This window comes from Dipodomys spectabilis, unplaced genomic scaffold (genome assembly GCF_019054845.1).
Source record: "Dipodomys spectabilis isolate Male_0828 unplaced genomic scaffold, ASM1905484v1 ptg000289l, whole genome shotgun sequence".
In the NCBI taxonomy this organism is placed as follows: domain Eukaryota; kingdom Metazoa; phylum Chordata; class Mammalia; order Rodentia; family Heteromyidae; genus Dipodomys; species Dipodomys spectabilis.
This window is the reverse complement of record NW_024870966.1, coordinates 1,346,480-1,371,346: the sequence shown is the minus strand read 5'-3', so window position 1 is coordinate 1,371,346 and position 24,867 is coordinate 1,346,480. Positions and strand designations below refer to the sequence as shown.

General features: G+C 47.9%; 1 protein-coding gene across 2 annotated transcripts in view; it reads right to left on the bottom strand.

The window, feature by feature from the left end:
- Positions 1-24,867, bottom strand: part of Grk5 (G protein-coupled receptor kinase 5) — a 194,256-nt gene that overhangs the window by 94,084 nt on the left and 75,305 nt on the right. For both annotated transcript variants that reach the window (XR_006151020.1, XM_042701422.1), the window contains exon 2: positions 19,081-19,176. Coding sequence is in view for 1 of the 2 variants with exons in the window: in XM_042701422.1 (XP_042557356.1) it covers positions 19,081-19,176 (96 nt within the window). In the remaining variant the exon portion in view is untranslated. The remainder of the gene's footprint in view (positions 1-19,080; positions 19,177-24,867) is intronic.

Here is a 24,867-nt window from a genome sequence, read left to right as displayed (position 1 = left end):
AGGTGTGGCTGCCACCACACTGTGGTTCAGATGTAGGCACTTAGGAACCAAATGCACCTGAACCATCTATTCCCTACCAGCAAGGCTCTCTAGGGCAGGGCTGGATTGCACTTATCTCCGTGGTTAGCCAGCATCAGGAACATAGGACTCCATTAAGTATCTGCCTAATTAATGGGCTAGTGTTTTCTCCCAGCTGTATCAGAGACCAGGCAAGTCTACTCCAGTGCATTCCAAGGGCTGCCACATTCTTTTTGAGGTATGTTTTATCAAAAATTCCACACTAGAAGTGGGCTGTGAGGAGGGGAGTGCGCAACTGTTTCCACATTCTTCCATAAAATTCAAACAGCTTTAGCTATGATGAGATTTGATCCATTTCATAGCATCCTGGCAAGATCCTTCCACAGTAGGGCCTTCTCAAAAAGCGGAAAGAGGTCTTTTCTCAACTGGACAAAGAGAACCTTCAGAAAGAGTTCTGTGCCTCCTTGGCAGCTGACAATGCTCTTGGGGAACATTTCCATAGGGTAGTATAGTCCTTATGCAAAGGAGGGGTAACATACTGAAAACAGCAGAGCTCAAATAAAATGTGAGCTGAGACAGGGATGCAGAGGCCCAGCTCCCGTGTCACACTCTTCTGAGCCATGGAAACGTCTGATGGAAAATTATGCATTTGGCCTGTTAAGAAGCAACCACGTAAAATCTGTTTTGGCATTTGCTAAGTGTTTCATTTGGCAAATTCACACTAACTGAGACTGGAAGGTAATTCACTTCTCCCACCACCTCACCTTCCTGTGGCCAAGTGCCAGGCTGAAAATGACACAGGTGTAGGTTGCAGCTGCTTGGGACCTGGGTGCCAACAGTGTAGAGCTGGATGATCCCCATCAGAGACAGTGGGCAGGAGACTCACGCACCAGGAATGGGCAGTGCCCTCTAACCTCTCATGGACTTGGGTCATCATCCCCAGTACAAGCCAGATTCTGTGCTGGTTACCACTGAAAGTAACGTGAGGCCAGGCACCAGTGACTCACGCTTATAATCCTAGCTACTCAAAAGACTGAGAGCTAAGGATCCCAGTTCAAAGCCAGCCCAAGCAAGAAAGTCTGAGATTCTTATTTCCAATTAACCACAAAAAGCTAGAAATGGAGCTGTAGCTCAAGTGGTAGAACACCAGCCTTGAACACAAAAGCTCAGACTCGAAGAGTCCAGACCTAGAGTTCAAAAGAAAGAAAGAAAGAATGAAAGAAAGAAAGGAAAGAAGGAAGGAAGGAAGGAAGGAAGGAAGGAAGGAAGGAAGGAAGGAAGGAAGGAAGGAAAAGAAAAGAAATTAACCTGAGAGGGACTGAGCTGTCATGAGCTAAGCATGGCCTATACACTTCTTAGAGGTTTACTTGTAATACACAAATGAAAATACCACTTAGGGATGGGGATGTGGCTCAGTAGAAGGGTGCTTTCTTAGCACCCATAAAAAATTGGATTTGAGCTGGGTGTCAGTGGGTCACACCTGTAACTCTAGCTACTCAGGAGGTTGAGATCTGAGTATCAACCATCAAAGCCAGCCTAGACATACAAATCCCAGATTCTCATCTCCAATTAACTAGCAAAATATCAGAAATGGGGGTATGGTTCAAGCCTTGAGTGAAAAAAGCTAAGCAAGGCCCTGGGTTTAAGCCCCAGTATTGACAGAGAGAAAGAAAGAAAAAAAAAAGGAAGGAAGAGAGGGAGGGAGGGAGGGAGGGAGGGAGGGAGGGAGGGAGGGAGGGAGGGAAGCACTTAGCTGGATGGACTGTTGGGGTGCTATGTGAGCTTGAGTGTAGACTAAGCTTTGTAAACCATGGGTAGCCTCAGCCACTACACTCAGCAATAGCCAAGGCAGGACAGGTCTAAGGAATCATCAAGGCTAGTGGTGGTTTGGGGGATTACAGGAGTCCCTGGATCTCAGAGGAATGGTGGTAGCCCTTGAAATAGCCCTGGACCAGAGCTGGCTTTCGGCAGGCAAGAGTCTTACCTGGGACATGACAGGACTACTGGCCAACATCTGCGGAAACAGCTGTCACCAGGACCGCAGAAAGGTCCAGTGCTTACCTCTTAGTACCATCTTGAACCCTGGCAAGACACTTCCCATATCTGTACACCTCAGGCCTCAACTTCACACTTAACCAATGATATTGGAGACTCCTTGAGAAGGGTAATTATTCATCCAATGACACAGGTGAGGACCTCCTCTTGTTCAAGGCTATCTGGCAAACAACTGAATCCAGACTTGGCCTAAAAGCTACTGCCTACCTTCCAGAGCCACTGAAACCAAGTGTGACGCAGCAACCCACCCTTTTCCCCATAACCCACCTCCCACAGCCACGCCACTGCTCCTGTATCTTTACAACAGTTAAGCTGATGAGGCCAGGCTTGGTTACTGACAGTCCAGCCCTGGCCACAAGTTCTTCACTGAATGCAGCAGAGGCCTGTTTTTGAGCTCATGCTCTCCATTTCTTTATGATGGTGCAGTGCCTGGGGGGGAGGGGAGGTAGGACACCAGAGAACAGGGGAGCTCACTTCCATCTCTCACCAACATCTTAAATAGTCTGCCTCCTGCTGATGACTGCGACTTCAAGAGCAGCCCTCCTGGTAGTGATGAGCATAAGTAGAGTGGCTGGCCACCTCCAGCCTTCCTACATGCCTCTCCACAAAGCCATCTTTCTTGGGCCAATGCCACTATCTTGGAGCCCTGAGGAGCCTCAGTCACTGTATCTACCAGGGATGCAAAAGCAAAGCACTTTCCAAGAAATTAGCTCGCTAAGCTGTTGGCCAGTCACTTAGGAATAGGGAGCTGGCTAGCTGTGCTTACCTGTGGTACTGCCCCTCCCCTAGTGTCTGTTACCCAAATGACCCACAGAAGCACACAGGGTATCTCCTGCCTGAGTAATCTGGGCCTCAGGTACTGGGAAAGAGATCAGCCCAGCAGTGCTCAGTGTCCTGGCCTGCTCCTGTGTTTCTGGCCAGCAGGCAGGCACTTAATGGTCCATTCTCTAGTGAGGAGGATAAAGCTCTGATACACCTACTTCCCTGGCCAGGCAGGGAGCCTCTTCCCTCCCATTTCCAACAGAGATTGATGTATTGTTTCCCAATGTACATACAGCATCTCCCCCTGAAAGCACTTGTTCAATTGTTCCAGAAAAGTCAGAGAAGGAAGTAAGCGGCGGCAAGGAGTAAGGGGAAGTCAGATGAGTTCCCCAGGCAGCTAGAAGAGTTTTGCCTTTGGCATCATACTAGGCCATGGGCATCCCATGTAAACAAAGAGGAACAGGTGAGGGCTGGTGGTGGGGAACCATCTCAAAGCTGGTCTCCAATGCCTCATTCAACACACATACAATAGGCACCTGCTGTGTGTGTGCGTGGGGTGGGAGGTGGGGGAAACGGGATGGCTGTGTGCAACATTCCAGGGTGCAGGTCACTGAGACCCAGCCCCATCCTCACAGGGAGACAGGGATAAGAACTCATGTGTGTGCCTTCCTCACAGAGAAGGAAAGAATGGGCACACTGAAGCAGGAAGAGACAAATGGCAGTGCCACTAGGGTGGCATTTGTTTGGCTGCCCTATGGCTATAGGTGAAGTTTTTCTTTCTACCAAGATGCCTGTTGTCACCTGGGAAGGGTCTGGTCCCAGGAAAAAGCCTTCCCTGAATGCAAGCCTACCTTCTCCAAAATGGGTCACCTCGAAAGCAGGATGTGAAGGGGCTGGAGTGGGTCTGGTTAAGGCCAGACCTGTCTGACAGCTGACTCAGCGAGCAAGTGGGAGAAAGCATCCCAGCCGACATGTCCCAGAGACTCAAGCCACTCTCAAGAAGCCAGTACTGCTAGACACAGGCCTGAGGCCTGACTGTAGCCTCCTACAGACGGAAGCTAGCTAAAACTCTTCAGGCTGCAGAGGCATAAGGACCTAGGCCCAGAATAGGTAGGATCTACCAGGGCCAGGAGTTCCTGACCCAGAAGGCTCTGCTTGCTCCATGGGACCCTTCTCAGTCCCTGTCTCATTCTTGGTCTCTTGTCACTGATGTCCCTGCTGTACCACAGCTTTTATGCACATGTTCTCGGCCCTTCTAGAGGCCCAGCTTTAGGCAGGAGCTGGATCTCAGATGCAGAGAAACCACACACCCAGTAAAATAAACAAACCTGAAGCCTCGTCCTTTCTAGGCAAGGGCTGTGAAGTGAGATAGGTCTTGGTGGCGGCATGTGTGGAGTGGGTGCAGGGGGAGACTGGGCAAACGAAGCATGGCTACTTCAAGCAAAGGCTCTCATTGACATCAGAGGTGAGACTTGGCTAGGTAGACAAAACCAAAGACTCAGCCTGAACAAAGATAGAGAAGCCAGAAGACACTGGACTTACTGGTTCTGACCAGTGCATAACATAGGATGGGCTCCAGCCTGCTACCACATCTAAGCTTCTCAGCTTGAAAAGTAGGTGAGCAAGCTGGGCTTCCAGGGCTGTGTGAGGTTCATTCATTTCCTCTCTAGATATTAATTATTGGCCTGCTGTGTGCCGGGAAGGAAGGGGATGATGTTTTTCAGTCTCCAGTTAGAACCTGGAATGGACCATAAACTGCCTCCACTTCTGACAATACTGGCTCCAAGACTCCGGTAGTGCCATGGGGTGGCAGAAGTAGCTGGAGACATTTTCTACCTGTGGTGTCAGACCAGTTAAGTTGGCTGTGTGATGCTGGTCACAGGAGCCTTTTGGTACTATGTGTCAGAAGTCTCTAGGCTGGCAGCTGTTCCTGCTCTCCACCTGTCTCTTTCTGCTCTTTGGAGATGGCTTCTCACTCCCCTGCTGTCTGTCTTCTCACCCTGCTCCCCCTACAGGGTTTTTGGAAGGTGGCAGATGGGCATGAATGTCACACTAATCATCTCTTTGCCTGTGCTGGGCACAGACTGCATCCCCTGCCCCAGCTAATGGAGTCAGAATGAGTGTGTGGTAACCTCTCTGCCTCTTTGCTCTTACTTCAAGGATGGCTTCAGGAGCCATCAGAGATAAATTGGGTCACCACCTTTGGGTGGTGACTGCCGGCCCAATGCAGCCTCAGTTTGACCTTCTGTCCAATGGCTTCTACACCAAGCTCACCAATACAGCATACATGTCATCTCCCAAATAGGCCCCATGCGACCATCTTTACAGGGAAAGCATGTCTTCAACATGAAAACTCTATATAGGTATCAAGGGCTTGCCTTGAGCTCTGCTTCTGTAGTGCGCTGGAGCTTTGAGCTAGTTATCAGTCTCTGAGTTTTTCTACATCTTCATCTCAAAGGAAGGGCTGGGGAGCCTGATCCACAGGGTATTATAGTGATTAGAGGAGAATGTGTCTGCAGGCAGGTCACCCAGGAAACACCGGCTGGCTGGTGCTGCTGGACCTGCTGACCCCAGGACCTGTTATCATTTCATCCACTTGGCTGGCACTGCTACCCCATATGGCTGCCTCTGTGTCTTTCCCTGTTCTTCTTCTGGGAACCTGTATTGAGAACAGACACATGGCAGCTGCCCTCCCTCCCTGGGCTGTCATCAAGTGGCAGGTGTGCTTTCTGTGTTTTCCCCAAGGTGAAATGGCTTCATAAGAAGCCCTCTGGGTGTTCCTAGGGAGACTTTGCCCAAACTAAATGCTCAATGTGAGCCATAGATAGGATTGGCCATCGCTGCTCCCATCAATGGCAGATGAGGCTTCTCTTGTCTGGGGACAGAGAAATGATGAGATGGGGGCGAGGACCATCTAGAACCTCCACCTCAGCTGAGTCAGTGAATACAGAGCCGAAGGGCTGGAATGGGGTGAAGGGAAAGGGTTACATTCAGGTTACATAAAGGCAACGAATATGGCTCAGCCCAGGCTGCCAAGAGCCTTTTTCTAAAGGCCAGGCCCCACCACCTGGCAGCTCCCAGGATCTCTGGCAGGGAGGAAGGGCTTAGCAGATGAATGGATGAATGAATGAGCAGATAAACTTCACCAGCAGGACTTGGCAACTACCAGCCAGGGGAACCAAGAGACACCACTCTACACTGAATGGCACAGATGACATCCAAAGTCAGGGAGGATGAAGAAGATGATAATGAAACAATCAAATGTGTGTACCCACTCCAGGCCAATTCTACACAAAGCCTTTCCCGTGGATTTCTTCATTCAGCTCTTGCAATGCTCCTGTTCCCATTTTTGTACATAAGGCAATGAAGGATTAGAGAAGTCTCACCCCTCACCCAAGTCAACAAGGGCCTGGTTCAACCCCAGGTCCTTCTGCCGCTAGAGCAATTATTTCTCACTGCCTTCCTCACCACCTTGCTCACCTAATTTGGTTCAGCAACTCACCAGCTTCATCCTAGCTGAGCTGCCGAGGCAATGGGATGCATAGGGATGGTGCCCCCACTGGCCACCTTTCCAGGTAGTTGACACCCAAGCCTTCAGTGCGATCTTTCAGCAAAGCCACTCTCATGAGCCCTGCTCTGCTCTAAGCTGGGTTCAGACAAAGGCCTTGAGCAATGTTACCCATCATCCAATGTGACAACTGGGCTGGCAGGATACCCCCACCCCATTCTCCCACTCCCGCCTTGGGAACTGCTAGGGGCATATTAGAGTGAGGGCCACTGCCCTTGGCAGGGCATTGTAACTGGACATGGAGCCATTTCTGACAAAAGCAATGACAGTGCTGACACAATATCAGCAGTTCTCAGTGTAAAAGCACTTGGAGAGAAACAAGACCCATCAGCAATCAGTCCAGGATAGGAAGATTAAGTGGTTTTTCTGTCTCCAGAAGAGAACAAGGATGTCTAACCAAGGGAAAAAAGCAGGCTTCCAAGAGGGCAGTGATTAGCAGGTGTATACAGTGGGCACTGGGGAAAGGAGCAGAGCCATGCAGACCAGCTCTACCCTCACAGTTAGGCAGAGAACAGAGATGGATCATCAGACTACCATGGTGGTCAGCAGCAGCATGAAGGTCAGGGGCAACCCTTAAGTGGGTGACATCACCAGAGAAGGCTTCCTGGAGGAGGTGACCTATAAGGGAGAAGGGAATGCCCAAAGGCTGTGAAAATAAAGCACAAAGAAAGCACAGATAGGTAGGAAGGATAGGGCTGAAGGGGTCAACTGGGGTCAGACAAGGCAAAGTCCAGTCAGCTTTTACAAAACCTATGGGTTCCATCTGGACAGCTATGGATGATAAGAGTAGAGCAAGATTTTACAACGTGATCCTAGCAGCTCAGAGCTTGGCTGAATGTTGCTGGGAGCACATGTTGGTGTTGTGGCCAGGGGAAAGGGCTGATCTAGGAGATACAGTTGGGCTGGGTTACCTGGGCATGGACAGGAAATGGATGTATGCACTAGCACAGGGGAAGCAGGGCAGGGCAGAGGGGAAGCGATACCCGGGTCCCTTGAAAGCTGGAAGGAGGTGGAGAACTTCACCAAGATTAGAGATAGGAATGGATTTAGAACAAAGGGTCACAGTTCACCAGGAACACAGGAAAATTAACTCCAGTTCTTGGTCCAATTGAAGGGTCATTACAATCACACTGAAAACGGCCAGCAAACATGTGCAGAGCTCTTCACATGGCCCTTTCTCCATCAGGAACTCCTCTGGCCACTCGATCATCCTCTAAGGTAGAGTTACTAAACCCCCAATTTGCTTATCTCTAAAGTGACTTCCTCAAAGCCAAGGGGGAGTTACAAGGTAGCCTCTGCCTCCCAGTCTAGAGAGGATCCCATAAGCAGATGTTTCATTTAAAATAACATCTGAGGGGGAGGTGGGGCTGGGAAGGTGGCTCAGTGGCAGAGCGCTTGCCTTGCATGCATGAGGCCCTGGGTTCAATTCCTCAGCACCACATAAGCAAAAAGAAAAAAGCCGGAAAGTGGCGCTGTGGCTCAAGTGGCAGAGCGCTAGCCTTGAGCTAAAGAGCTGAGGGACAGTGCCCAGGCCCAGAGTTTAGGCCCCATGACCAGACCCAAAAACAATAAATAAATAAAATAAATAAAAATAAAAAATAACATCTGAGGCTGGAATGTGGCTTAGTGGTAGAGTGCATGCCTACCATGCATGAAACCCTGGGTTCAATTCCTCAGTACCACATAAACTGAAAAAGCCGCAAGTGGTGCTGTGGCTCAAGTGGTAGAGTGCTAGCCTTGAGCCAAACAAGCTCAGGGACAGCGCCCAGGCCCTGAGTTCAAGCCTCAGGACTGGCAAAAAATAAAATAAAATAGTATCTGATTTCTGGGCCAGGACACAGATGACAGTCTGAGGAATGCGTTCCCACCTTATCCATCAGATGACACAGGAAAGTACCAGCAGTGGTCATCATACTGGCAATTGCTCTTTTCTTTTTCGTTCTGTTTCGGAAATTGCATCCACGGATGTATAGTGTCTTTGTAATAAAAAAAGAACTAAATGATCATTCAAAGAGTAATTTTTAAAGATGGTACATGGACAGCACAACTGGGAAACAGAAAAACAATTTAAATGCAGCACTCAAGGTGCTCATGGATTGTACATTTCCTTCTGGTTCCCAGCTAGGAAAGGCCACAGCCAGAAGCCAGTAGGAGCTCTGCTCCGGGAGCTATTTGGGGGATCATTTGGCTGTTGTTATGTTTAGTTTTAATTTCAAAAGTTCACATTGACCCCAAATACTCATCCACCCATCCTTTCCCCTCCCCCTCCCTCCCTCACCCCCCTATCTCTCTCCTTCCCTCCCTCCCTCTGTCCCTCATTTTGAGGATGCTCAGAACAAGAGGTGTTTAATTCACTGGGGCAGACACTAAGGGGAGACAGAAGCAGCCACTCTGCCGAGCTTCCCTGCCAAGGTCTTGCTGCACAGACCAAGCCCTGAGAAATAAATTCCGTAAATAGAGTCTGGGCAGAGACCATTAAAAGTGTTGGCCAGAGTCTCTTTATGGGCCACAACACTGTCATACTCAGGCTATTGCAGGTTGGCTGTCTCCTTGTGCTAGTTTCAGGTCCCTGTTGCTGTATAAACCAGCTTGTTTTTTCCCTGCTTTCTGCAACCAGGCCCTGAAGCAGACAGAAAGCCCTTCTCTTGCCTGTGGGCTAAAGGGACAGGGTTGCCACTGGGCCAGAAGCTGTTCACCCCAGTCACCTGCTTCCTCCCTCCACTACAACCTACGTCTTCAGATGCAAGTGCAAAGCTGGGCATGGAACATTCCAGAAGAAGCAAAGGAGACAGAAAGAGCCCTATACAGAATGTTTGGGTATAGCTAAATGCACTGTGACCTTCAAAAAGATAGTGTGGGGACTGGGAATGTGGCTCAGTGGTAGAGTGCTTGCCTAGCATGCATGAAGCCCTGGGTTCGATTCCTCAATACCACATACACAGAAAAGGCCAGAAGTGGTGCTGTGGCTTAAGTGGTAGAGCACCAGCCTTGAGTAAAAGAAGCTCAGGAGCAGTGCCCTGAGTTCAAGGTCCAAGACAGGCAGCAAAAAAAAAAAAAAAGTGTGAAGGGCTAGAGCTGGAACTCAGGGATAGGGATTTGTCCAGTTTGCAAAAGGCCCTAGTGGGCCTCAGCTATGAGGGGAAAAAGTATGTTATGTACTTTTTTACCTTCGGGCTGAAGTCTTAAATGTCACAATGAAGTGCAAAGATGTTCTTATGAGCACTAATTGTAATAGCCAAAGTAAAGAGAAAAAAAGCCCAAGTATAATCTACACATGGGAAAGCTATGAAACTTGTAAAAATCAGGTTGATGCTGGGCTTGTAGCCAAGGGCTTAATTCCAAGGTAGCTCAAAGACAGAATTAACCCGCAAGAACTAAGCACTCAGCAGAGAAAGACTGACTATCTGGACTGATGCTGGGCTGGAGCACCCTCTACCCATACAGCCTTCCCCCTGCAGAAGGGTCTTCCCTGAAACCACGGCGGCTCCATGTATCCCCAGTGTTTGACACACAAATAAATATAACAGAGGAGTTTTAATGGCACAGAAAACATTTCTGATACACTGAGAAAAACGTAAGAAACAGTAGCGAGGTATGAAACAGTGCATTCTTAGAATGTGGCCCTGGGTTCCATCCCTAGTACCGAAGTCGGAGAGAAAAAGGTAAGAAATAAAACCACATACAGGTGAAAAGCTGGAAGAAATCACCTAGAAATCAGCTAGAAGACAGCTCATGTGAGTGTTAACTATGGCTCAACCTACGATGGTAAAGTTATGGGTGAACTTCTTTAAAAGTTGGGTGTTGGGGCTGGGAAGGTGGCTCAGTGGTAGAGCGCTTGCCTTGCATGCCATGAGGCCCTGGGTTCCATTCCTCAGCACCACATAAGCAAAAAGAAAAAAAAAAAAAAACGGAAGTGGTGCTGTGGCTCAAGTGGTAGAGCACAAGCCTTGAGCTGAAGAGCTGAGGGACAGTGCCCAGGTCCAGAGTTCAGGCCCCACAACCAGACCCCCCCCCAAAAAAAAAATAAATAAATAAAATAAAATAAAAGTTGGCTGTCTTTTGTTGTTGTTGTTTTGGGTTTTTGAGCAGTAAACACTAGTCCTATCACAGACATTGGTGGAACACATTGGGGAAGCAGTAGGATGGATCAGAGAGCAACAGGACAGAGTCCTATGGAAGGAGGAACCAACAGCCCTTACCTACCCTTGAATTCCACAGACCACATGTCCTCCTGAGAAGGTAGGCTGCAGTCCTGACTCCAAGTACTCCACAATGTGCCATTTCTTGGAAACAGAGTGTTTATGGAGGCAAATTAAAACAATGTTTTTAGGGTGGGCCCAACTCCAGCAAGATAAACATCTTTATAAAAAGGGGAAACTTGAAGATAGACACGCACACAGGCAGAACCCCGTGAAGATAAAGCAAGGACTAGAGAAAGCATCCACAAGCCAAGCATCTGGAGAGAGGCATGGCCAGACTCTCCTCACATCAGCAGCAGGAACCAAGCCAGCTGACATCTCAGACTGGGATTTCCAGTCTCCAGAACTGTGAGGCAGTAAATTCTGTTATCTATACTGCCTACTGTGTGACACTTCATTGTTGCAGTAACTAATAAAAAGGGGAAAGCCTGTCTTGAAGTTAGGACGTGGGGAGACCGAGGCCAAGTCACTTGGATCCCCAGAACTCAGTTTATTTATCTGGAAAATGGAAACAATAGGTTTCAACCTTGGTATGACTGTTAAGCTCTGGAAAAAAAAAATCTTACATAGAACAACCCTCTCTACAGAAGAACCTATGAAAACCACAGCTTGGATGATCTGAAAAAAAGGGTTTCCTTCTTGTGTGGTCCGTGGATGATCACAGCCAATTAGACCTGCCAGTGCCCCATTCCAAGGGGCACCAAGGAGGAGTCCATTGACAAGGACTGCAATGTAGCTCTCATGCAGAGCCGGTGTCACCAATAAGGGCTACAGGCCAGTGAGCAGGGTAGGTGTGGGCAACCCAAATACTGAGCAGCCAGGCCAGATCACCTTTGCCCCCTCTGAGAGTGCTAACTGCATGGGTCACCTGATGCTCCAGAGCCACATCTAAATTTATCTTGCCCTCCAAGGACAAGCAGATGCTGTGTCTTATCAGAGCAGAGCTAAGTGTCAGAACAGCAGACACGATGCACCCTTATCACCCCAAGGACAGCAGTGACGTCTACAGAGACTTGGTTTCCCTCCCAATGAAACCAAGAACTGGCCTGCTAACCTGGCAGACATGAGTCACAAGAAATGTGCTAGACCCACTCGGCCACCCTCCAGGGCCCACAGATTCCTCACATGGCAAAAATAAATAAAAGCCAACAAGGAAGAAAAGACAGCATCAGCACCCTTTGTAGCCTGCTGTGGGACCAGTCTTCATTAGTTGAATTTTTAATTATACAAATAACTCCTTTCCCAGAGTTACCTTACAGATAAAGCTTGGCCGGGCGCTGGTGGCTCATGCCTGTAATCCTAGCTACTCAGGAGGCTGAGATCTGAGGATTGTGGTTCAAAGCCAGCCTGGGCAGGAAAGTCCCTGAGACTCTTATCTCCAATAAACCTCTAGAAAACCAGAAGTAGCGCTGTGGCTCAAGTGGTAGAGTGCTGGCCTTGAGCTGAAGAGCGCAAGGACAGCGCCCAAACCCAGAGTTCAAGCCCCATGACCGACCAAAAAAAAAAACAAAAAACAAAAAACAAAAAACAGATAAAGCTGGGGTTTTCACTGAACCTCTAGGCCTACCCCAGCCATAATTAGTGCTATGACCCTGGGCCACAGCCTTCCAGAACATACTTATAAATCCTGTCAAACCTACCCTCCTGGTCAAAAAAAGGAGTCTGGGTAGAGTATAATGCAGTGAGCTTTCCAGGGTGTGCTGTGCAGCTGAAGGGAGGGAAGAGGCTAAGCGCTGAGGAGCAAGGAGGTTTCTAGAAGGCTCCTATAAGAAGGAGGGAGCTGGAGGCAGGTGCTCAAGGAAGAGTACAATTGGATGACTCTAAGACAAGGGTCCTTGGAACCATGGACCCACTTCATATCGGCAGAGAAATAACTGGCCAGAGCACCTGCAGCCAACTCAGCATTTTGTGGGAAGTCAAGTACTCTCGAAGGGTCCTCATCCCTGTCTTCAGACCAATGCAATGCCGAGGGACCTGCCCTTAGCTCTACCAAGTTGGTACAAATGTTTGCAAAGAAACCAAGTAACTTACTTAAAAGTCATATGGCTGGAAGAACCTAATCTCCATTTGACCTTGATGACATTTACTGAGATCATACCAAGAGATCACTACTTCTCAGGGGTGGCCAGGAATCTAGCTCAGTGCTTGCAAACAATGCTCTGAGTACAACAAGGAAGGCACAAGTATTTGATGACCAAGGCTGAGTGAACAAGCACGTGTGAGGCTTGTTCGAGGAACTCGTCACATTATTACAATTTGAGGGCTTTTTCCACATTTCGATTGCTCTAGGAATCAATCTCAGCCAAGTATTTCTGCTCACGGAAAGAGTTAAAGCTTTGGCAAGTGATGTTCCCACAATGTAACTCAATCTTCCCTGTCCCTCCTGCCGGTGAGGGCTGGGGCACATGGTGACATGCCAGGCATAGCAACCACTTTCTGCAAACTGCCTCCTCCACAAAAGCGTCACTCTCACTGGGGGATGTGGAGGGGCCTTGATTTATTATATAGCTTTTGGACAGTTCCTGCAGAAATATTGCCAAACAGTAGAATAATCAGCCCTTTCACTCAAGCCCCCTCCAACTTTTTTTAATGAGAGAATAAAGTACGCAATGAGCCTGAGCTAAATAAATAAAAATGCCACACTTTTGCCCAACAGAACTTTCTGCGTCACTGAGAAATATTTGCAGACCTCAACAATCTTTTATCTTCACAATGACGTTTCTAGTCTTTCAAACTTTAGACATTCTGAGAACTTCTTTGATTTGGGTCCTCTAATGATCTTATGTGAACAATTAGCCTATTAACTAATAATGTCATTATTGGATCCCTTCTTCCTCTCACTGTCTGTCTGCTCTCCACCAGTTCTGTTTAACATACATTAGCTCATGTCTAGGGCTCACACTGGAAGCAGATCTGTATAGTAGGAAATCTTTCTTTTAAAACATATTACATTGCTGCTTCTGGTTTCAAGAGTGAGGAGAAAATATCCAGCCAGCCACTCCATTCATTCATCCATCCCACATCCATCTATCCTACATCTGTGCACCAGCTCCCTCCTAGGCAGAAATGGAGACTCTCCAATGGCAAGGATGTGGGCCAGGGACATTCCAATAGACATAGATCCTTGCCACTTTTCTCCAGCTTCACATTCTGTTCTTCAGTTATTATCCTAGATTCGACTACGACAACTCCAGGAGAGCAAGAAATCTGCTCTGTTTCCCCTGTGGGTGGCACATAGAAACTTCTCAATAAACACTGTGTTGAATAAGCAGATGGATATGCAACACATAGTAGTTATACACTAAACAAAGGGATAGACTGAGGCCTACCTATTGAGCACACAACGAGTTTCTCTGCTCTGAGTACTGGCTGGGGCTAATGTTCCCAAGCATTTATGAATTAGTAATGATACTGGTAATGGAAGGTTGTATCTCAAGACCAAAGAACTGAATGGTCCTAGACAAACCAGTCTGCTCTGGGAATCTGTGCCCTCACTTCTGAAATGGGGAGGGAGAGGGCAGGAGGGAGTTCTTTGAGCTAAGGATTCTATGCAAACCTACCATCAGTCTAATAAGGACTCAATCTATGAACTGAGGGACAAGTTGGGCCAGAAGCCCAGCCTGACTTCTATACCTACTGCACAGGATACAGACAGAGTCTTGTCGCTCATCTATATGTAAAGGATGGGGGATGAGAGAGGTGTTAAGGTAGATGCTTTCTAAGAAACCTCCTCAGGCTAAACTTTCATTACTGAAACCATTGGCTGAGGATCAATTCAGTATGGCAAACATGTCACAAGCTTTTTTTCTTAAGCTCTAATTTCAGATGTTTTACTTCATTCAATCCCTCATTCACTTACAATTTAATAAGCCTTATTATGTGGCAGGCACTGTTGCAAGAGGGACTCAGGCTAGACACAGTCACTTCTAACACAGAACATCCAGTTCAGTGCAAGGAACAGAAAATATACCAATAAATAGCTAAAGAAAAGATGGCTTCAGATGGAGCCACTTTAGGGCAGAAAACATTCAGTAAATAGCATTGTGTGGAAGAAGGCAAAGAGGAGCTGGGGAACAGTGCCTTTCTAGAAGGCTTGTCTTTGGAGGTGACATTTGAACTGATAACTAAATGTCCCACCTCCCAGAGGGTGGGGTGGAGGCGGGTGGGAAGAACTTCCTAAGCAGAAGGAATAGTAGGTGTAAAGATTCCTGGATGGAGGGCTGGGAAGGTGGCTCAGTGGTAGAGCGCTTGCCTTGCATGCCAGAGGCCCTGGGTTCGATTCCTCAGTACCACATAAGCAGAAAGAAAAAAGCCAGAAATGGCTCTGGGGCTCAAGTGGTAGAGCGCTAGCCTTGAGCTGAAGAGCTGAGGGACAGCGCCCAGGCCCAAAGTTCAGGCCCACGACCGGACCCAAAAAAAAAGATTCCTGGATGGAGACAAACTTGCGGAATTCACAAAGCAAAAAGGTGACCAGAGCGCCTGTGAACTTCTGAGGAAAAGGGAAGAGACCTGAGGAAACCGAGGGTGGGCAGGGCAGGAAGAGCACTACCAAGAGTCCACAGACTTGGATGGAGAAAGCCGTTCAAAATTAGACAATGGCCCACAGCAAATGTTAGCAGAGTCTGGGACTCGTCACCTGTAGAACTCTCAGATCCATTCTGATCCCAGTTGTTGCACATATCCAAAAATACCACAAATGCAAAATTACAATAGCTATTAAGACTGGCTGGGTAGACCTTGTTATTTAAAGTAGTAACAAAGAAGCACATACATTTCTATATTTTACATTTTAAAAGTATTTAATAACTATTTGAAAAGAATTGGTTTCCTTGGTAACCCTGTGTGTTCCATTTTACTTATGTAAAAGCATTCTTCTGAGAAGGGGTCTGTAGGCTTCACCCACAGCCACAGCACTCAGGGAAGAACTGTTGGTTTGCTCTAAGCAGCATGGGGTAGTTTCAGCAGGGAAATGGTTCACAGGACTTTTTTAAAAAATCACCCCCATTTCTGGGTAGAAACGCCTGTGGTTGACCTAAGGCAGTGCTGAAGAAGCAGAGAGGGAGTGGCTTTACCTGACCACTGTTTCGGGTGATCCCAAGGGGCCAGAGGCCCTGGTCCCCCAGGTTCTGCCCTTCACTCTGATCCAGAGCCTTCCCCCTGCACTGTACCACCACTGCTGGGCCCAAAGGGGCCCTGGAACCTTGGCATGAAGCCTGGTCCAAGACATCCTCCCAGAGAGCTTCAGAAAGTGAGCTCATATGTCCACAAGAAAAACAAATGTGGTGTTTGCCACTGTTTGGTTTGTGTATTGGTCTAGAAAAGAAATGAGATTTTTATTTAAGAAGGCCTTCCAACAGGACCCCAGCAGAGGCAGGGCAAACACCACGGCGACGGACTGTAAACAGGCAGAAGGTCCAAGCCCTGGACCATGCGCACCAGCCCCTCAGTTTCCATGGGCCTTCCTGTTTTCCTCGGGCCTCTCTTCACACTGAACACACACATAGAATCTTTTCAACACCCTCTAGGAGGACAGAAACGTAGTTCCCACACATCAGAACAAGGCATGCATGGCTCTTAACCCCCCACTCCTGGGGAAAGGGGGTATAGGCTTGCAAGAGGCCTGATGATAGACCTAGAGAAGCTAGGTCCAAGTGCTCCCAGAAAGTCTGGAAGCCCCTGGGGAGAAGGGATCTGAATGTGTGGACTTGTAAGGAGTCGCTGGGTGGACATAAACCTTGACAGGGCTAGGTCCTTGAGAGGGTCAAGGTTCTCCCTCAGAGCAGATAAGAAGAGAGGAAGGGGAAGCTGGCTCAGTGATAGAGCGCTTGTCCTGGGTTCAATTCTTCAGCAACATGTAAGCAGAAAAAGCCAGAAGTGGTGCTGTGACTCAAGTGGTAGAGACCTAGCCTTGAGCTGAAGAGCTAAGGAACAGCGCCAGGCCCAGAGTTCAGACCCCACAACTAACAGAAGAAGAAAGAAGAAAGAAGAAGAAGGAAGAGGAGGAGGAGGAGGAGAAGGAAGAAAAAGAAGAAGAAGAAGAAGAAGAAGAAGAAGAAGAAGGAGGAGGAGGAGGAGGAGGAGGAGGAGGAGGAGGAGGAGGAGGAAGGAGGAGGAAGGAGGAGGAAGGAGGAGGAGGAAGGAGGAGGAAGGAGGAGGAAGAAGGAGGAAGGAGGAGGAGGAGGAAGAAGAAGAAGAAGAAGAAGAAGAAGAAGAAGAAGAAGAAGAAGAAGAAGAAGAAGAAGAAGAAGAAGAAGAAGAAGAAGAAGAAGAAGAGGAGGAAGAGGAAGAGGAAGAGGAAGAGGAAGAGGAAGAGAGGAAGGGTTGGCTGGGTCTTTGAAGCCTGTACTAGGTTGCTGATCCAGAATGTTTGTCCTCATCAAACCCCCAGTGTGGTAGTCTTAGGAGGGGACTTGGTCATGTGTGCTCATGAATGGAACCGGTGCCCTTATAGGAAAAGGCACGAGCAGCTGTTTTCCTCTCTCTCTGTTATGCAAGGACACAATGGAGGCATCTGCATACCAGGAAGCAGGCCTTTATCTTGGATTTCCAGCATCCAGAACTGTGATAAATAAATGTCTGTTGTTTAAGGCTGCAGCCTATGTAATTTGTAACAGCAGATTCAGCCAAGTCAGGCTAAGAAAATGGGTGTCCTGGAGCAGGTCACTGGACGGTAAACCTTGAAGGGTAAACCTTGTCCTCAGTCCTTCCCTCTTTCTTTCTTTCTTTTTCCAGTTACCACAAGGTGAGCAGCTTTCTTCTGCTGTGTCCTTCTGTCACAATGTTTCAGCTTTGCCCACCACAGGCCCCTGGCAATGAAGCCAACTGGCCATGAACTGACACCTCTGAAACTGTGAACCAGAATAAATCTTACTTCCTCTAAGTTGCTTTGTTCAAGTATTGTGTCACAAAAAACAAATACACAGTTACCTCTCTCTAGACTCTGGCGACCAAAGCAACTGAGGTCCATACCTCTGAGCCCTCATCTTTCCAATATGAATTACATGGAACAAAATGACCCCAGGAGGGTAATGACCCGTCACCAGAGGGTCCTTCCCTGTTTTCCTTCTCTAAAGGCCACTTTCTAGTCCTAGAGGGCAAGGTCTTTCCCGTTCCAGAAGAGAAGCCCTTTTCTTTCCATCTAGCCCATGGGCCACAAAGGTGAACATAGGTGCCCAAGGCCTTAACTTGGGAAAGCCCAAGCAGAGAATTCCAGGAAAGAAAGATGGAGAGCTGAGAAGGGTGAGCTCTAGAGCTACTGAGGAGGTTCCAGGTAAGTCCTCTATACATGGTCCATTGATCCATTCCACTGCCCTGTAACTAGATTCATGGCTACCATGTTATAATTGGGGAAGTTGAGGCTCAGCAAGATTAAATAACTTGTCCTATAGCCAACAAACTCTCATGGAAACTCTCATCTCACTGATAGGTCCAGAATGGAAGATGAGTCTCAAAGAGTACTTTCTCCATCCTTCAGCACCCAAGCCTTGCTTCACCCTCTCAATCTGCCTTCATAGGGAACAGGCAGCTTCTTTTCATTCATAAATACCAATTAAACGAGCCCTTCCTCCACACCAGGCATAGAGAGCACACGTTGTTGCCTGCCCTCACGGAGTACCAGAAGGATGCCAGGAACAGGATAAGCCTGAGGATGGCATGTAAGTCTCACCTCCCTGAAAACTGCTAGAAGCCAGGTGACGTGGTGAAACCATTCAGGAAATCTAAAAAAATGGCCTTGAGTGACTTCACATTTCTGGTCAAAAGCAGGGTCATTTACCTACAGCCCTCGGCACAAGTCTGAAGCTGGGCCTGTAGAGCTCTGGGTAACAGAGCCACCCTGCATTTAACCCTCATGAGTCTGAGAATTAGAAAATGTGTTTAGCACATGCATAAATTCTGATGGTCACCATAGTGCCCGCAGGGCCCTGACAAGAACAGAAGACCCTTATCTATAATGCCCATTCCCAGCCCTGGTAGAGATGCCCATGGGGGACTGCAGAAAGAGGACTGGGCTATGCCACTGGGATGGTGGATCACTGGTAAGCAGCAACATTCCCTGGAGAAGGAAGTAGAGCCCAGAGATGGCTGCTTCCCGAAGACAGGAAGCACTAGCTGGAAGCACTAGATGGAAGGATGGAAAAGCTCTGCTTAGGGACTCAGGGTCTGGCCTGGACCACCTCCATTGCCCTCCTATGAGCTGTCATTCACAGTACCACTGTATCTCCATTTCCCTATGTGGAATAAAATAATAGGACCTGCCTCAAAGGGTAACTTGGGAACAACAATTCAGCCTCGTGCACACCAAAATGTCAACAAATGCTGTATGTTGGTGCCCACTGGCAAAGATGTGAGTCTAGCATCATGCATCTCTGGAATCATATTGAGTTAGTTGAGTCTCATTGGACTTGCTACACAGATGGCTTGACATCAACCCCTCCTGACTCCCCACACCACTAAGGGGGGTGGAGTTGGTTGGCTTACCTATGGTTCTTCGGAGGTCTTCACACTGGCTGATGTGAGGAAACTTCAGGATTTCCTTCCACTTCTTGCTTTTCCCTTTGCGTTTTCCTCCACCCCCTGGAGAAATAAGGGAGAAAAGCTGATGTGAGTGCTGCCCAAGATTCAATGGCCTATGACCCATCCCAATGAACCTGTCCACCCCAGTTTGCTGCACTGGAGGCCCTGGGGGCTTTAAGTAAAACAGTGATGCATTTCCAAATCTCTTTTTCTCTCACACACCTGCACACATACGTGTACATGTACACACACACACACACACACACACACACACACACACACACACACACACACACAAAATCTTCCAAGTGGGCAGCAAGCTTCAGAGTTTCCTGCCTGGTCTTGCACCCATATACATCCACATCAGCACCCCATACCCTGCTCTTCCTCAGTAGCTCCCATGCTGTTCAGCTCACTTGGTGCCTAGAATTTGCTCCCAAGACTAGACCATAACTTTTCATGGCAGAAGCCAAGACTGTTACAGCTTTGTCTTCCCTGAAGACCTGGAGCAAATTCACAAGTCAGCCAATGGACTTTGGTCCCCTAGCTGCTCTCATTATGTCCTCTTGCCTTTCTTCACCTGCAGGCCAGAGTTGGGGGTACCAGGACTTCAATTTCTACATGTCTTTAATCTCCACTCCTTGAGGATGCACTTCCCAAGGCAGGAGGAAGTAGTCCTAAAGGCCTGTCCTGCCTCATGTCCCTCACTGTGCCCACATCATGAACACTCGCAGGAAAACCTGTGATGCACAGGCATGAGAAATGAGTACTTACAGCACAGTGAGGGGCAAACCCAGAGGGGCCCATCATTCTTTTTGTAACACACATACACACACACACACACACCCTGAGTGTAGAGAAATCAGTAATAGAGCACTGCCTCTGGGTATGTATAGCCATGAACCCACCAGTGTTTTGTACTGTGAACCTACAGGCACCCCTGCCATATAGATAAAGCACCTTCCTGTACTCTACCCTCACTCTATGCAGCAGGAACTATTACCCTCTCACTTGACAGAGGAGGAAACTGAGGTATGGAAAAGAAAGAAGTCACCTATGGTTGCATAGTTCATAAATGGCGGAGTGGAGACTCTGGTCTGAGTGAAATCATGAACTTGAATTCTTATCCTCACTACTCTTTGCAAGGACAAGAGGATCAAGAGAGCCAGTGTAACACCTCAGAGATGACATGGCATCTGGTAAAAGGAGCAGAAATCGCAATCCAGCTAAAGCCCAAGCTTGTGAGCTCCCAGAAACACTGCAGACTGGACTAGAGCCTGAAAAGGTCCTTCTGTTTGACCCACATGTGGCTTATTTGCTTGCTTGCTGTTCAGTGAACCAACCAATAACATTTAAACATTAGGACGCTTTGCATACAAATCCAGAATCTGGATTTCTCACCCACAGTCAGGCTTCCCACAGGGCAAGAACCAGCTGGAGCTGGGCAGCAGCTGTCCTGCGGACAGGACATATGGCCTCCAGATGAGGCTGTCTCCAGTTGCTGGGGTACTCAATCAGGTGGCCTTCCAAGCCTCTATACGGGGTCCTCCTATCTGCATCCAGAGGGCAGAGCTGTCCTCTAGAAATCAGTGTAAACACTGAGTGAGCCAATCCCAGCCATAAAAGTCATTAGAACTACTCTTACCATATTCCTCTCATTCCCCATTCCCATGTTACTGATTGTATACTCAGCTGGCATGAAGCACCTGTTCTAAGTAATAATATATGCATAACACAAAATGTTGTTTTAATCATTTTTTGGTATACAATTCAGTGGTTAGGAGCATTCACACTGTTAGGCAATCATTACTGCCACCCACAATCATCCACACTCCTCACTGCTACCCACTTCAAATATACTTTGTGCCGATTAACCAATAGCTCTCATTCTTGCTGCCACAGCTCCAGTCACCTCTATGTCACTTCATGACTCTGTAAGAACCTCCAAGAACTCTCCAGGCACCTCCTATAAGAAGAATTATATGATACCTGTCTTTTTGTGTATGGCTTAATTCAGCTAGCACACCTTTAAGGTTTACCCATGCTGTGGCACATGACACAAGTTCCTTCCTGACTGTATAGACACACAGCATTTTGTTTATCCACTCAGCTGTCACTGGATACTGGAGTTGCTCTTACTTTGGGGCCATAGTTGGTATGTCCACATACACACACATCTGTTTGAGTCCCTGCTTTCAATGCCTTTGGATATGTAACCAGGAAGGGAGTTGCTGGGCCACATTGTAAGTCAATGCTCTTTTATTTTTTCATATTTTTTTTTTTGGTCACTTAGCTTTTCAGCTCAAGACTGGTATCCTACTACTTGACCCACAGCTCCACTTCTGGCTTTTTGTGGTTAATCAGAGATAAGAGTCTCACTGACTTTCCTGCCAGAACTGGCTTCAAAACGATCCTGAGATCTCTGCTTCCTAAGTAGCTAAGATTACAACAGTAAGCCACTGGTGCTTAACCTAGTGTTCAACTTTTTTTTTTTTGGTGGGTCGTGGGGCTTGAACTCTGGGCTTGAGCGCTGTCCCTATGCTCTTCAGCTCAAGGCGAGTGCTCTACCGCTTGAGCCACAGTACCACTTCCAGTTTTCTAGTGGTTTATTGGAGATAAACAGTATCACGGACTATCCTGCCCGGGCTGGCTTCGAACGGAGATCCTCAGATCTCAGCCTCCTGAGTAGCTAGGATTACAGCCACCGGCGCCGGGGGTGTTCAACTTTTTGATGAAACAATGATGTGCTTTTTTGTGGGGAGGAAGGTTCCAGTCCTTTGCTCAAGGCTAGAGCCACAGCACCACTTCTGGCTTTTTTTGCTTATGTGGTGCTGAGGATTCGAACCCAGGGCCTCATGTATGCAAGACAAGCACTCTACCACTGAGCCACCTTCCCAGCCTGTCCCTGAACTTTTTCATTCAAGACTACCACTTTAGCCACAGCATCACTTCTGGTTTTCTGGCAGTTAACTGGAGACAAGAATCTCATGGAATTTCCTGCTTGTGCTGGCTCCAAACCTCAATCCTCAGATCTCAGCCTCCTAAATAGCTAGGATTATAGGAATGAGCCACCAGTGCCTGGCAGGAATGATTTCTTATGAGATTCTACCTTCTGCTCAGGTAGCCAAACTATGGCAACCAAGAGTCTACATCTATATCCACATATACAGTGCTTTTAGGCTGACTTAATCATTAATTTAAGAAAACTCACACATATTCACTGATTCATTCAAGCAGAATTTGCGTAAGTGACAGTTTCTCCTAGGAAACATCCAACAATGACTAGAGATGATTTTTAATTGTCACAACCTGCTATTGGTAGCTGGTAGGTACAGCCCAGGGATATGGTTAGACATCATACCATGCACAGGAACACCACCCGAAGCAAAGAATGATCAGCTCCAAAATGTCAACAGCAGTGATGTGGGAAAATGCTGAATTATTTAATGATGGTTTTGACCAACATGTAGGACAAAAACAGAGGTTGGGAAGACTTGTTAAGCTGAGGGCAGCTGTAGTGGGAGTGACAGAGGCAGTTAGAAGCACAAAAACTGAGGTGGAATTTCAGGAGGCAGGCAGCCCGTACACTGACACTCAGAGTCTGCCCAGGCCCAGGGTGCAGGCTTTACAGACATGTCTGGAGCATTAGTCTTAAACTTCCAGAACAGAAAAGAAGGATGAGGAGAAGCAGAATAATGCCTGATCTTCAAAATCTGTGAATATATGAAGTAACATGGCAAGGAGAGATTCCAGGTTCTAGATGGAATTATAGGTACATTTTCTTGAATTATCCAGCATCCTTCAATGTGGACAAGGGAAACAGATATGTTAGATCAGTATGGCAAAAATGTGAGAAAGACCAACCCAATTGTTGTGGGTTATAAAAATGGAAGGAGCCTCAAAACAAGGAATGTCAGAAGCTTCTAGAAACTGGCAAAGGCTAGGAACCAGATTCTGCCTATGAGCTTCCAGAAGGAATGCAACCAAGATCACACCTTGATTTTAATTCACAGAGAGCAGTGTCAGGTTTCTGGCCTCCCGGACTGTAAGATAATGAACATGTGTTGTTTTCATCCACTTAGTGTGTGGCCATTTGTTACAGCAGCTAATAATAAATCTGATACAGGATGCTCTCAAGCCTAAACACCTCGTACCCGCGTCTTGCCTCCAGCTCCTCTAAATGCCCACCATAAATCTAACTCTCCATTAACTGAAATGGGCTAAAGCAGTGCTTCACATCTTAATAAGGGCACCACTTCCAGACACATACATGGCTCAAGCATGCTGTGGGGTTAAGTCACATTTGACAATTCAAGTGTTGCCACTGTTTATTATTTCAATAGGATTTAATTGTTTCTCTGTATCCCAAGAGGTAGCCAGACCCAGTCATACTGCTATAGAAATCTCTCCCTCACCCTGGCTCCAGCTGCCTCTGGTAAGTGCCCCAGTTGGTACAAGTTATCAGGCTACAAGGGGCTGGTGGATCTGAGATCCTCTCAAGTAGCCGGTTTTTAAGGACTTTGTGATGATTCTGATGAGGAACTCCCTCAATCTGAGAACTGTTCTAAAGTTAGAGAAAGTCTCTAAACATCACCAGAGAGATGCCCCCATCCAAGAGATGAGCACTCTTTCTGGGAACTTTGCCCTGATTTATCTCAGCTCTACTTGTTTCTTCTGAAAAGGGTCTCTAAGAAACTCTCTGGGGCCTGTAGCCTCCTGAGTGGATACTGTGAGATGGCCTCGGCCAGGCCTGAGCCCACTGTGCCCTCGGATAAGGTCCACCAGAAGCTTTTAGGAGCCATAGCCCTGGTGTCTGCAGATGTGACCATGGCCTTCCCAGCTGGGCAGAGGAGGGGAATGGGAAGGTTAGAGGCACTTTCCTTCCTTGCACAGAGCGCCTTCCTGTCAAAGATGCTTTACACAGTCTGTCCCCACTGCCAGCTTCCCCATGTGGTGGATGGAGACTAAGCATTTGTACACAGAAACTGCAGCTCAGAGACCAGAAAAGGCCCTCGTCATATAGGATTAAGTCATGCAGGCCCTGTTCAAATGGCTGATGTTCTGACATGGGCAGAACCAGGCCAAGGAGCTCCCTGTCAAAGTCAGGATTGAAGGAGAAAGAGGAGGAAGAGAAGGAGGAGGAGTGGGGGGGGGGGGGGAGAAGAAGAAGAGGAAGAGGAAGGGAGGAGGAGAGGAGGAGGTAGAAGAGAAGAGAAGAGGAGGAGGAGAAAAGGAAGGCACAGGCAGGAGCAAGAAGAAGAACTGGAGGCCTTTCCAGATTCTATTAGCCACCTGGCTGTTTCACTGAGAGCTTCTACTGTGATAGAGGACCCCATTATATAGGTAGGCAAGAACTGTGGGAAGCAGTGGAGAACTGGGAGCCTTGGCACCCCCCAAGCCTTCCAGCAGCCTGTCTTCCATATTACTAGATGTGCATGTGTGGAGGGTAAATGCATGTAATTCTGACCCTACAAAATTCCATAGAGCCACAAATCTCAAATAGAACTTTCCAGACAGAGTAGGGAAAGCCTGGGGTGCAGCCCGGGGTGTGTGAGGGCTGTGGTCTGTGGGCAGGTTCCAGCACCTCCAGGCCCCACCTCATGGCCACAGCTAGGGTTTCCAGAGCAGAAAAACCTCAGCCACAACGAAAGGATCCTACAACCTCAAATTAGGAAAACCAAAACCAATACCAGGCCCAGTGACTGGTCACCGCGGGGACAAGGAGTCAGGGCCTCCCCAGCACACTAAGCC